The sequence below is a fragment of the Chiloscyllium plagiosum genome, chromosome 36 (genome assembly GCF_004010195.1).
Source record: "Chiloscyllium plagiosum isolate BGI_BamShark_2017 chromosome 36, ASM401019v2, whole genome shotgun sequence".
Taxonomy (NCBI): Eukaryota; Metazoa; Chordata; class Chondrichthyes; order Orectolobiformes; family Hemiscylliidae; genus Chiloscyllium; species Chiloscyllium plagiosum.
In genome coordinates, this window is record NC_057745.1 from 29447576 (window position 1) to 29462390 (window position 14815).

A 14815-nucleotide genomic window follows, 5' to 3' on the forward strand; every position below is an offset into this window, starting at 1 on the left:
AGTTGACAGCAGTAATGATACAGTGTACTATTGTTTCCAAGTTTTGCAGGAACAGCAAAGGAAATGTCGACAAACTCAAGGTGTTTACTTCAGAGCTTTCTCCAGGACCTCCTGGTGCAAGTGCATAGAGTCATAAAGTCATAGAGTCATAGAGATGTACAGCACAGAAACAGACCCTTCGGTCCAACTCATCCATGCGGACCAGATATCCCACCCCAATCCAGTCCCACCTGCCAGCACCCGGCCAATATCCCTCCAAACCCTTCCTATTCATATACCCATCCAGATGCCTTTTAAATGTTGCATTTGTACCAGCCTTCACCACTTCCTCTGGCAGCTCATTTCATACGCGCATCACTGTCTGAGGAAAAAAATTGCCTCTTAGTTCTCTTTTATATCTTTCACCTCCCACCGTCTAATTCTGGACTTCCCACCGCAGGGAAAAGACTTTGTCTATTTATCCTATTCACGCTCCTCATGATTTTATAAACCTCTATAAGGTCACCCCTCAGCCTCCGACGCTCCAGGGAAAACAGCCCCAGCCTCTTCAGCCTCTCCCTGTAGCTCAGATCCTCCAACCCTGGCAACATCCTTGTAAATCTTTTCTGAACCCTTTCAAGTTTCACAACATCTTTCCGATAGGAAGGAGACCAGAATTGCATGCAATATTCCAACAGTGGCCTAACCAGTGTCCTGTACAGCCGCACAGACAAATACTGCAAACCTGGAACCAAGCAACATACTGATGCCTTCAGAAGGGAACTATAGTAAAGTTGGAACTAGAAAATATCAAAACAGCATAGATGCACAAGTGACTACTTTGAAGTCTTGAAATTATGGTCTGAAGAAAATAGATAAAACACTTGATGTGTTATGCTGAGAAACATTTTTCAAATGTTCAAAAACTGCTTACTGCCTCGACTAAAATGAGAGAGAAGAATAATTTCAAGTTAGCAAGTATTTGTGTCTGTTATTCTGTAGTGTTATTTCCAGCAAAATATGATGTGACTGGAGCTGTTTATATATTTTTAAAAAGTAGCCTAAAAGTAAAGACTGCCAGGTGACATAATGTTCCAATCAATTTGATTGTGTAGGTGGACAGATGAGCCATGCATTGTGGAACCGTGATAAAAGTTGTCAAGGGCATGGAAGACACAAGACTGTTTTCAGTCTTGACAAAGATCAACATTTTTCATTCATGAGATCACTAAAAATATTCCTTACGCCACATCAGGCTGAAATTTAGCCTAAAGCAATCCTGCTGTAACATTGCAATAGATTTTCTGACTTCTGGAACTGTCCAGATGATTAACAAGAGCCCGGTTGTTAAATACTACCTGGTGTTTGTGATAATTCAGACATTTCATTTTATCCACAGGTTGTCTAATATAATTGTAAATAGATTGCAGAGTATACTTCTGCCCATTTATCATAGTCATGTCAATCCTTTGTGCACTCTCTATGAGGTGACAGGTTGTACAATTTCGATACTAAATGCTACTTAAACAGTCACGAGAAAGCAATCAAAAGTAAGGAACCATTGGTTTCAAAAATGCCAACCCAAGAATGATTTTCAAGCTGTTCTAAATTTCCAGTGCGATTTTATTATACCTTCGCATTAATTGGCTCAGTGACAAGTGTTATATTACTTTAGCAAACAGTTAAGATGAAAATATAGTGTGTTATGTTTAAGTGACATTTATAAAATGATTTATAATCTGTGTATCTGAACATGCATTGAAATTTGATTCATTTCTAATACATTTTAATCATACAAAAATTGACAATTTTGAAACCTCAACACATTTGGAGTGAATTTTTGGATATGTAAACCCCTAAAGTTTTTTAAATTGCTTTCACGATGTGGTGTAACAAAACTTCATTGCCATAGAATTGTGCCATGTGCATCCATCCTCCTGGTATGGAACTTGGCACAATCTCAGCCTCACTAAGTGCTATGATGAGTGAAAACAGCAATGGCAACCTCAACACTTAATGTCAAAGGTAATAACCAACAGGAGCCATAAGAATTTGACATTTTTTCATGTTCAAAATTGTAGGAAACAAAACTAGATTTATGTTTTTTTCCAAAATTTAAGCAAACAAAGTGATGCAATTACCTGACCTGGTTCCAGCATTTTGGATTTTATTAAAAGCACATAATCGAGTTACCACATGTTATAGTCCAAAACAAAATAGGCAAAATTGTTTTCATGAAAATGTTACCATCCTACCCTGGCAAGTAGAAGACAACAATATTTTTTAAGAATCAAGCTGGAAAACATTTGAACTTTGAGCATTGCTGAATGTAGTTGTTAAAATGTGCTGATCATATGTATGATGTCATCTTACTTTGATGCTCCTTATCTGTTAAATGTAAGGCAAAGCAATCATTGTTAATGAGTAATTGCAATTCATGCAGTAACTGTTGAATTCAGTAGGCACATCAACTATACAGCAAAGCCACAGACAAGCTCTGGCTAGATTGATCCCTTGAGTTTGGGCAGGAGCTAGAATCTGTTTCGGTGTCATATGGTGTGCAATGAAACTTTTTGACACTTTTGACAACTCGTGAGCAAAACTAAGTGTCATGTGAATATCCAGGGCTCAAAAAAGTTCTGTGTAATGGTTTATTAAATGTTAACTGCTAGTTGGTGCATTTCAGACTCACAATTGATTTCTGTTTCTGTAACCTTTCAGTGGAAGACACAGTGATTGCAGTTCCATATGGGAGTCGCCACGTGAAAATCACAGTGAAAGGGCCTGCTCATCTTCGTAAGCTCAATTTTAGAATGCTTTTCATTTACCATTTTAAGAAAAAGAAATGTCAACAAAATGTTAGCAATCATTAATACGTACTGTATAAAGGGAGAAAAATCAAATCTGCATGTTGCATATTCTTAGCTCTGAAGATATGCTGACTTTTATGTTATCACTCAATTTTTGATTAAGAAATATCTTTATTCACTTTCACTGAATTGGGTATTTGTATCTTTACAAATAATGGAAACTGTGTGAGTATTTAGACGAAGTATTTATCAAATGTAACAGTGTTTTCTGAACTCTAAATTAGTGCAATAATACTTGGTGCTAACATTAATTGAAACATGTTAATCCTGGGATGCCTGTTAGCAACAATTAACAATTTCACTTTTATTTTGGTCATGTCATTGTCATTCTGATAAGTTTCCTACAAAACTCATAGAAATTGTCAACATCACATTTGCATATTATTTTGCCCAATGAGTGAAAAATATAATTTGCCACCAAAGTGATTGTTGTCTCCTTAAAACCACCAATTCCCAACAACTGCAGTTTCTACTTAAATAAATTCTTGCGCAGAAATATCTTTCTAAAATTATTTAGGTTTAATTTAGTCAATAATTCAACCATTATGAACTGAACTTTAAATTTTCGGACCACTGTCCAATATAAACTTCTCCCCATTCTTTCCGGCTCACATCATAAACTATTCAGAAAGCAACTGTCGGAACCTGTCACCAGGATCCTGGCAACATTTATTGTAGCTTGTTGAAGATAAGCCCTGAATTGTGTCAGAACATATTTCTCCATCAACGCAACTCTCCTGGACAGGCCAAAAAAAAGGCAGAAAAGGATGGAAACCATTCCGTAGTTTTGCCAGGAATGACATAAACAGAAACGAAGTTAATGTTTCAGGCTGATGACTTTCAAGTCAGATTTCCAATGTACGCAGCAAACTTTTATTTTAGGCAAAAAAAAATAGGAATTTGCAATTTGGAGGAGACGTAACATGCATTCCCACGTTTACTTGAGCTAACTGGGTAGCAGGGAGTTCAAACTGTCCAGAAGAATCATCTTCAAGATTGAATGCTGTGGTTGAAATTTCAATCTAGCAATTGTAATGAAACTTGGAAGAAGTTTTTTCAGTTGTCTTTCAGACATGTATTATTCAAATGTAATAATGCAGAACTTGAATATTGAAAAGAGAAATATGTAATAGAATCATAGAGTCATACAGCACGGAAACAGACCCTTCCATCCAACTGGGTCTGTGCAGAACATAATCCCAAACTAAACTAGTCCCACCTCCCTGCTCCTGGATCATTTCCCTCCAAACCTTTTCTTTTCATGTACTTATCCAAATGTCTTTTGAATGCTGTAATTGTACCCACATCTACCACTTCCTCAGGAAGTTCATTCTACAAATGAGCCACCCTCTGTGTACAAACAATTGTCCCTCATGTCTTTTTTTAAATCTCTCTCCTCTCACCTTAAAATTGTGACCCTTGTCTCAAAATCCCGCATCCAAGGGAAATGATAACTACCATTAACCCCATAAATACCCCTCATTATTTTATAAACTTCTATAAGGTCTCCTCTTAACCTCCTACTCTCCAGTTTAAAAAAAAGTCCCAGTTTATTCAGCCTTTTTTTTAAATAAGTAAATCTTCCATACCCGGCAACATCATGGTAAACCTCTTCTGAAAACTCTCCAGCTTAAAATGCTTCATATAACTAGGTGACCAGAACTGGACACAGTATTCCAGCAGAGGCCTTGCCAATGTCCTGGTTATGGAGTAGAGTGGTGATGGAAAAGCACAGCAATTCAGGCAGCATCCGAGGAGCAGTAAAATCAACGTTTCGGGCAAAAGCCCTTCATCAGGAATAGAGGCAGAGTGCCTGAAAGGTGGAGAGGTAAATGAGAGGAGGGTGGGTGGTGGTGGGGAGAAAGTAGCGTAGAGTACAATAGGTGAGTGGGGTGAAGTCCACATTGATGCCCTGGGGTTGAAGTGTTCCAAGATGAGGCATTCTTCCTCCAGGTATCTGGTGGTGAGGGAGCGGCGGTAAAGGAGGCCCGGGACCTCCATGTCCTTGGCTGAGTGGGAAGGGGAGTTGAAATGTTGAGCCACAGGGTGGTGTGGTTGATTGGTATGAGTGTCCCAGAGATGTTCCCTAAAGCGCTCTGCTAGGAGGCGTCCAGTCTCCCCAATGTAGAGGAGACCGCATCGGGAGCAACGGATACAATAAATTATATTGGTGGATGTGCAGGTAAAGCTTTGATGGATATGGAAGGCTCCTATAGGGCATTGGATGGAGGTGAGGGAGGAGGTGTGGGCACAAGTTTTGCAATTCCTGCAATGGCAGGGGAAGGTGCCAGGATGGGAGGGTGGGTTGTTGGGGGGCGTGGACCTGAGCACGTAATCACGGAGGCAACGGTCTCCGCGGAAGGCGGAAAGGGGTGGAGAGGGAAATATATCCCTGGTGATATCCCGTTTGGAGGTGGCGGAAATGTTGGCAGATGATTTGGTTTATGTGAAGGTTGGTAGGGTGGAAGGTGAGCACCAGGGGGGTTCCGTCCTTGTTATGGTTGGAGGGGTGGGGTCTGAGGGCGGAGGTGCGGGATGAGGACGAGATGCATTGGAGAGCATCTTTAATCATGTGGGAAGGGAAATTGCGGTCTCTAAAGAAGGAGGCCATCTAGTGTGTTCTGTGGTGGAACCGGTCCCCCTGGGAGCAGATACGGCGGAGGCATACGAATTGGGAATATGGGATGGCATTTTTACAGGGGGTAGGACGGGAAGAGGTGTAATCCAGGTAGCTGTGGGAGTTGGTGGGTTTGTACCTGTACAACCTCAACATGATTTTCCAACACCTAAACTCAAAGGACTGAGCAATGAAGGGAATGTTGTTGAAACTTTTTATTTAATGCTCATCAGGCCAAATACAAGAATGTCAAATTTCTGATTATCACAATTTATGCTGCAGGTCAGCAGGGTACTGATTGGTTGAAAAGTCAAGTCTGATTGGCCAAGGTGTTGCCCTACAGTAAGCAAAAGGCTTTCTATCCTTGTGGGTAATGTAAAAAAGCATGCAATGCTTGAGCATATTCCTTGTGTTTTTACCTCTGTACAAATGTACATTTCTTCTAACAAATATAAATGAGCCAGGTTATAAGCTCGACTGATCTCTCTTTCAATAATATTCAACTATTTTATTGCAAATAGAGTAAGAAGCCGAGGGAATGCGTCTTCTATTTTACATGTTTGTCTAAAAGGTTTTCAGATGACCTTTAATAAGGAACCAGAGAAAGAAGGGGATGGCATTTTAAAAAAAAAATCATTACAAACAACCTCGGCTTCTATTTGGTTGAGGTTCACCTTGTACTTCTGACTTTGATAACTTTCATTTTGTAATTTTTGCCAGTTGTAACAAATATAATGCGGCAATTACTTATTACTACTTTGCAAAAAAAACTAACAAAGCCAAAAAAAAATCTCGGTTATATGTTTCACCATATCAAACTAAGCCTATGAATGCATACGATGCTTATCTTAGGCAACCATAGCAACAGATTACAATGCAAGACAACATTCAAATAGGCATGGGGCAATTAACCGCAGACGATGCTAATCTTGAATTAATGTCAAGTACCACATGTAGTAATCATATGTTACAATCTTCTTACCTGATTCTGCCAACCATCATTGGAGGCGCTTTCATCTCATTTATCTAAAATCATTCTCAATTGTTAATCTGCTGATTAACTCAGATGATTACCAGCCGTGGGAAGGAAGGGATACTGGATCTGAATGAGTCAACAGTCTTGTCTTTCTCCTGTTGAATTGTAGAATGTGTTGCAGTTATCATTGTGCAGTGAATGATTCCCTAAAGTGTTTTTATGATTTGAATGGGAATTACACAGTTTTCTCTTTAACCATTGGTTATATGCCCTACTGAAAGGATCAATTAAACTAAAGAAAGCAGCTTGCAACAAACCATATGCTTAAAAAAGGAATTAACCACAATCAGGACAGAAATTTTTGTTTGGTTGCATTAGGTAGTTACAAATTGATACAGAAAATCATTGGCAATTGTGGTTAATTAGTGTAGGTTGCTAAACGAAACTAGTGGATGGTTACTTGTGGAAGCCACCGCTTCAGCTGAATGTGGAAAGGGATTGGATGTGTCAAATCTTAGCAAAAAAAAAATTGCTGTTATTTTAACCTGGTCATGGAGTAAGTTTCAAAGGAGGATGATATAGCTTTTTCCTGATGGTTCCTCCCTTAGGTATAATGAAAATTCCATATTTTTCCTTTGCAAATAGTACTAATGTGGAAAATATAAAAGCATTCTGAATATCTGTGATGATAGAATAATGAACAAAAATATCTTGAATCCCTGATCAGTTACAGACTTCAACTTTGACCAGAGATTGGCAAACATGCAAGAAAATGGAGGAGACTGGTTGTGCTAAATCCCTGGGCATTATTCAGAGCTTCCTAGTCTTGTAAGGGTTCGAATCTCTGTTTAACCTGAGCTATGTAAAAGGAGAAAGGAGTGGAGCTAGAATTCTTTTCCAGGCATTCTGAGTCTTACACTGGACTGGGACCTGCAGTACCAATAGATTTTGGTAGGATGATTAGAATCCAGTATCCCAGTCGTCTTGCAGGCCTGAAGGGGGTGTCTGGCATTACGTACCCTTGATACTGGCAGGTAAAAGTTGAAATTTCTGGGCCACTTGAGACTTGCACAAATATGTACCGGATGTGTTGTGTGTGCTTAGCTGCCTTGTGCATGTTAATGCTTTCCAGTGTGTCTTGCAAACCCCACTAGGATCAATGCAAGTAGGAACAACAGGCCCAATCCTGCTCGGTGGTCATTCTTTTGATATCCTTGCTCCCAAAATTCCCTTCCTGAACCTCTCTGCCTCGCTACCTCACTTCCCTCCTTTCAGTGGCTTCTTAAAACCTACATCTTTGATGGAACTTTCAGTGGGCGGCACGGTGGCACAGTGGTTAGCACTGCTGCCTCGCAGCGCCAGAGACCCGGGTTCAATTCCCGCCTCAGGTGACTGACTGTGTGGAGTTTGCACATTCTCCCCGTGTCTGCGTGGGTTTCCACCAGGTACTCCGGTTTCCTCCCACATTCCAAAAATGTGCAGGTTAGGTGAATTGGCCATGCTAAATTGCCCCTAGTGTTAGGTAAGGGGTAAATGTAGGTATGGGTGGGTTGCGCTTCGGCGGGTCGGTGTGGACTTGTAATCTATACAATAAGTTATCTCCTTATGTGTCATGCATTTAGTACAGCAATTCTGGGAAGCCCCTTAGGATGTAGCTGTAAGCTAAAGGTGCTGTGCAAGTATAATTTGTTGGTGTTCTCATCTGGATCTGAGGAATTTCAGCCCAATTGTGAACATCGAAAATACTTTTTACTCTCGTACCTGCTTTAGAAGTTTTAGAAAGAATTATATAGATTTTAAATCGCCCTTTGCAGTCTGACCCAACTATTCTATGCTGATGTTTATGTTCCACATCATCACCTGCCTTCACCCACTCTCCTTCACCTACCATATCCTTTTGTTCCTCACTTCACTTGTGCTTTATGATTTTTGCACCCTTTGGCCAAAGAAGCCTCTCCTGAATTCCATCCTGGATTTGTTATGTCTGTCTAGTCTGATGCTCCCACAAGCAAAAACCTTTCCCCTAGCTCTACACTATCCAACTCACCAATAATTTTAAAGACTTTCATTAGATTATCCCTCAGCTTTCTCTATTCTGGTGAAAAGAACTCCAAATTGTTCATCCCTTCCTGATTTATATAACCCTTCCCAGTTGTAGTATCAGCCTTGTGAGTATGGGCTTCTTTGAATTCTGTCTCTTGCCATGTTGCCTTCAATTGAATGAAATATTTCATTCTGGGTGTTCCAATCCTCTCCCACCTTGGTAAAGTTGACTCAAAAAGAGTTTGATACCCCTCCCCTGATGTGGGTATTTAATCAGCAAGGACGGTAAAGATTTCAGACTCTTTCCTGATTAAGTTCAGGGCAGAAAGACTCAATTTGTTTTCCATGAAATGTCAACGTCACTGGCAAAACCTATTTATTCTCAGTTGTCTCTGAACTGAGTGACTTGTTAGGCTGTTTCAGAGGTTGGTTAAGAATCAACCACATTTGCTGAGAATCCAGACTTGAGGTTAAGCCAGACCAGAAAGCAGATTTTCTTTCTTAAAGGGCATTAATAAACCTTATGGGTTTTTTTTTCAACAATCAATGACAGTTTCTTAGTCACCATTACTAAGACTAGCTTTATTTTGCCAGTGATACTTAAACCATAGCTTGGGTCTCTGGATTAATCATCCAGTAATAGTGCCACAATGCCATCATCGTCCCCTGCTTGTGCATGGCCTTTGCAGACTACTGCCAATTGAGGCCTGTAAGTGGACAGCTCATAGTCACTTAATGGACTCATTCTGTTCCTACTAAAGGTTGGTAGTCCTTTTACCAAAGGTGGAAACCCAAAGAGTAAATCCAGACTGGTTTGTTTGTGGCTGTTTTTAAAAAATTCATTCATGGGATGAGTGCGTCACTGGCTGGACCAGCATTTATTGCCCTTCCCTAATTGCCCAGAGGGCAGTTAAAGAGTTGACTGAATTGCTGTGGGTCTGGAGTCACATTTAGGCTAGACCAGGTAAGGGTGACCATTTCCTTCCCTAAAGGATATTAGTGAACCAGATGAGTTTTCCCTGACAATCGATAATGGCTGTCATTAGCCTCTTAATTCCAGTTTTTTATTGAATTCAAATTCCACCATCTGCTACTGGCAGAATTTGAACCTGGGTCCCCAGAACATACATGGGTCTCTGGATTAACACTTGAGCGGCCATACCACTATCCCTTTGCCTCATTACCCCTTTGGGGGTGAGGGAAAAATGGGAGGAATTTAACTCATTGTCAGGCAATCAGTGCCTGGTAGCATGAAATAGGCTGGAGGGACTGCTGCAAACTACCCTTTGCTGTCAACCCTCTTCCTCAAGACCACAACCCCACCTGCACTCATCTGTGGTCTGGGTCCCTTGTTGATCCTGAACCTCTGGTAATTGTTGTCTGCAATGGGCAGCTGCTGACCTCTGGCAGCTCTCACAGGATGGGACTCGTACCCGAGGGTATTTGAGCTACTGATCCTGCACACTGCTGGCAACTGAAGTGCCTCTGGGAATCAGTGAGAAGTGTTTCTCCTGCCTTTCTTACCCCAGCTGATCTGACTTCGTTCCATCAAATCTTTATCTGAAATAAATGATCTCACTCTCTGCTTTCAAATCTGTTTCTTTCTGTCAACATATGCTCTGTATCTCACTTTTATGGTGTCTTCATGTATTTTATTTCTCCTCATAGCTTTGAACTTCATTGCTACCAGTGAGTTCACAACACAAGGCAGTGGCAGCAGGCAGCCATTTACCAGTATATAGTTATCTTCACAAGTTAGATGACATTAACAACCCGTAACTTTTTTGTTTTGTCATATTGCAAACATTTGAGGATATCTCCATCAGTTTGAGACTGTCGGGTAAGTCCGAATTTCACTCTTGACAAGTGCATTGAAAAGGCAGGTTCAGGAATTACTCTTTCCATGCATATACTGTGTTGATTGGAAAAGAATAGTATTTTTTGAGTTACCTTGGCATGTACATTTAGCAGAAATAATGTGATGAGTTTCTTGTCTTATTATGTAATGTTTTCTTGAATTAGTTTGTCAGATTGGGCACGCATTATCATTTCCAAGTTCAAACAAAGCTGTTATTTTCAAGTCAAAGAGTTGTGCAGCACAAAAACAGATGCTTCAGTTCAACGCATCCATGCCAGTCAGATTTTCTGAATTAACCTAGTCCCATATCCCTCTAAACCCTTCCTGTTCATGTACCCATCCAGAAAACTTTTGAATGTAGTAATTGTACCATCCTCCACCACTTCCTCCATTCCATACACAACACACAATCTGTGTGAGGTCCCCTTTATGTTCTTCCCCTCTCATGTTAAACCTGTGCCCTTTAGTTTTTGATTCTCCTATCCTGAGAAAAAGATCTTGGCTATTCACTCCATCTATGCCCCTCATGGTTTTATAAATTCGCTTTGCCTCTTCTCGAAGGAAAACAGCTCCAGCCTATTCAGCCTCTCCATATAGATCAAGCCCTCCAACCCTGGCAGCATCTTTGTAAATCTTTTCTGCACCTTTTCAAGTTTAACAGCATCTTTCCTATAGCAAGGAGACTAGAATTGAATGCAGTGTTCAAAATGTGGCCTAACCAATATCCTGTAGGGCGACAGCATGACATCCCAACTCCTATATTCAATGCATTGACCAATGAAGGCAAATATATCAAATGCTTTCTTCACTATCCTGTTTACCTGTGACTCCATGATTATTTTAAATCATACTTTATTATCAATGCCTTCCAAAAGACTTTGTCGCTGAGTATGTATCTTTGAAGTTTTTGTTAATATGTGATGTAGAAAATACAGCAGTCGATTGGAGCACACCTAGGCCCTGCAAACTGCAATGTGGTAATGGTGAAATAATCTGTTTTGGAATTGGCTGAGGGAAATATTTAGCCAGAACCCTGGGAATAAACCTGTTTGTTTTCTTTGAATGAATGATAAGGTATTGTTTGTGCTCATCTGGAGCAGTTGCCAGCTCTTTAATATAACCTCTCTCCTGTCCTTGAGTGTTACCCCAGATTATGTGCTTAATTCTTTGGTGTGGAGCTGAACTCCCCACCTTCTCACTCAGAGGCACGTGTTCTACAGGTGAGGTCACGTTTAACCATTTTATTATATTGTATCTATGATATTTTTAATGTACTGAAATCTCATTGGAGTTGAATAGCTTGTATATTTTGATTTAGCTTAAACACTGTTTTCAGCTGGAAAATTTATGAATCATATGTAATATTTTCAAGGGAAAGGCTGGCAAGACATTGAGTATATTAGTGTACTTCAATGTAAAATCAGGAAATATTGGATACAGTACTGCCACACTCTGTCTGAACTATTCACTCTTCTCCCATCTCATTCCTAACTTTTCACAAGGTCTGTTTTTGATTTCAACTCTGCTGATTAACCTCAATATAATTTAGTGCAAATGCATTTTTTCCTGACTATATATGGTATTAAATATGAGGACAATTTTATGGGCATAACCTTGAGTGTATATTGTGTTCACTATCTTATGGGAATCCAAATTCAGGCAGCTAATGAGCAGCATGAGAAATTGGCAAGTATGAATTTTATCTAGAGACACTTATCAGGAAATTGGATAATAACTAATTATTGATTAGAAGTTGAGTTTAGTAGTAAACTACTGATTAACCAGTTTGTTAGGTACTTCGGTTAACTGCAGGTTAACTCGGTAAGTGGGTAAGCCAGCTGGTAAAGGACTGAAAATATTTCAACTGTCGGAAAATACACGTCACACCAGGAGAAATAGAAGGAAAATACGCAAATAATTCAAGTCATAATATGAATCGTTTAGATTAGATTCCCGACAACGTGGAAACAGACCCTTCTGCCCAACCAGTCCACACTGACCCTCCGAAGAGTAACCCACCCAGACCTTCTACCCTCTGACGAATGCACCTATCGTTCTGGGCAATTTAGCATGGCCAATTCACCTGACCTGCACATCTTTGGACTGTGGGAGGAACCGGAGCACCCGGAAGAAACCCACATAGACACAGAGAATGTGTAAACTCCACACAGACAGTCGCCAAGGCTGGAATAGGACCTGGGACCCTGGTGCTGTGAGGTAGCAGTGCTAACCACTGAGCCACCATACCACCCTTTTAATAAGTCTCAAGTTAGTAAAACAGAGAAATCTGCATGTTTGACCAAAGTAAGGATATTGAGCTCATCATTGATTCTACAGTCTCTTTCTCATTATATATTTGGACACTGCTGTTGTGTCTAATATTGTTTCACATTAATTTTTGGTGCTTGATATTGGACAGCTGCACGGTTAGGGCAAAGTATTGACTGATGCAATCTCCTGTTAAATCTAATGATAATCTTAGTAGATAGGACGTTATCACAGCATCACTTTGTGATCACTATTTTTCTATATCTGATACTGTTTAAAATAGAAAATCACCGTTATGGGACTATTTAGAATGCTTTGTGCATTGGCTGAATGGAAAGCTACTTTCATTATCCAGTGCAGCAGTCTTTCTTTTGCTAGTTATTCACTGGATAAATATATGGATAAATCTCCTTCATATACTCAGCGTGTCATTGAAATGGTAATACTGCTTTCAATGTGCACAAGCAATGGCCTTTATAAAATAGCTATTTTAAACTCTGTCCTTTTAATTCAAAGTTAACTGGAATGGTTTGGAGTGGGAGATGTTACTTATTAAGTTTTGCCAGTGAACTCAAATTAAATCTGTCCAGAGATAACCCATCTGATCTGCTTGTAATGTAAATAGAAGCTCAAATCAAAATATATTGAAAGTCAGGTACCAGTTTTAACACCTGGGCACAAATGACCTTGCTGTGCACAGACTCTGACACAGGTCAGACAGAATAGTTGAGAGAAGTATATGTGCAACAAATACTGCCATGCCACACAGAAGAAAATAACTTTTCAGGTTAACTACCAAGCCACATGCTGGAGAAGATGGATTCTTCATGAGAAAACTAGAATTGTGGAGAGTGAAGACCAAAGAATAGTTAGGCATTACCTTGCTTCTGCAAGCCTATTTGATTATGTTCAGGAAGGGAGACAATGGCCTAGTAGTGTTACCATTACACTAATGCAGAGACATAGAGTTAAACAGCACAGGAACAGACCCTTCAGTCGAACTCGTCCATGCCAACCAGATACCTTAACCTAATCTAATCTCATTTACCAGCATTTGTCCCATATTCCTCTAAACCCTTCCTATTTATTTACCCATCCAGAGGCCTTTAAATGTAATTGTACCAGTCTCCACTTCCTCCTCTGGCACCTCCTTCTATACATGCACCAACCTATTGATGAAAACATTGCCCGTCAGATCCCTTTTAAATCTTTTCCCTTTCAACTTAAACTTATACCCTCTAGCTTTGAAGTCTCCAACCATGGGGAAAAGATGTTGGCTATTCCCTCTATCCATGCCCCTCATGATTTTATAATTCTCTAAAAGGTCACCCCTCAACCTCCTGTGCTCCAGTGAAATAAGTCCCTACCTATCTAGCCCCTCCCCATAACTCAAACCCTCCATTCCCAGTATCATTCTGGTAATTTTTTTTCTGAAGCCTCTCCAGTTTAATAATATCCTTCCCATAGCAGGGTGACCAAAACTGAACACATTATTTGAGAAGAAGCCTCACCAATATTCTGTATAACCTCAACATAACGTCCAAATCCTGTACTCAAGGGTCTGAGCAATGAAGGCAAGTGTGCTAACTGCTTCCTTAACTACCCTGTCAATGTGTGATGCCAATTTCAAGGAATTATGTGCCGGAATCCCTAGGTCTCTCTGTTCTTCTACATTAAATTGTATAAGTCACACCCTTGCAATACCTCGCATTTATCCAAATTAATTCTATCTGCCGCTCTTCAGCCCATTAACCCAATTGATCAAGATTCCTTTGTAATCTTAGATAACTTTCATCACAATAGACAATAGGTGCAGGAGTAGGCCATTCAGCCCTTCGAGCCTGAACCGCCATTCAGTATGATCATGGCTGATCATTCCTAATCAGTATCCTGTTCCTGCCTTATCTCCATAACCCTTAATTCCACTATCTTTGAGAGCTCTATCCAACTCTTTCTTAAATGAATCCAGAGACTGGGCCTCCACTGCCCTCTGGGGCAGAGCATCCCACACAGCCACCACTCTCTGGGTGAACAAGTTTCTCCTCATCTCTGTCCTAAATGATCTACCCCGTATTTTTAAGCTGTGTCCTCTGGTTCAGCACTCACCCATCAGCGGAAACATGTTTCCTGCCTCCAGAGTGTCCAATCCTTTAATAATCAGATCCCTTCTCAGCCTTCTAAACTCAAGGGTATACAAGCCAAGT

At 40.3% G+C, this 14815-nt stretch overlaps 1 protein-coding gene across 5 annotated transcripts in view; it reads left to right on the plus strand.

The window, feature by feature from the left end:
- adamtsl3 (ADAMTS-like 3) overlaps positions 1-14815 on the plus strand; it is a 672454-nt gene that overhangs the window by 381348 nt on the left and 276291 nt on the right. For 4 of the 5 annotated variants that reach the window (XM_043677597.1, XM_043677600.1, XM_043677599.1 and 1 more), the window contains one exon: positions 2701-2775. In XM_043677597.1, the coding sequence (XP_043533532.1) occupies positions 2701-2775 (75 nt within the window). Of the gene's footprint in view, positions 1-2700; positions 2776-11138; positions 11564-14815 lie in introns of those variants that run through there. The other variant, XM_043677603.1, reaches the window with a different exon arrangement.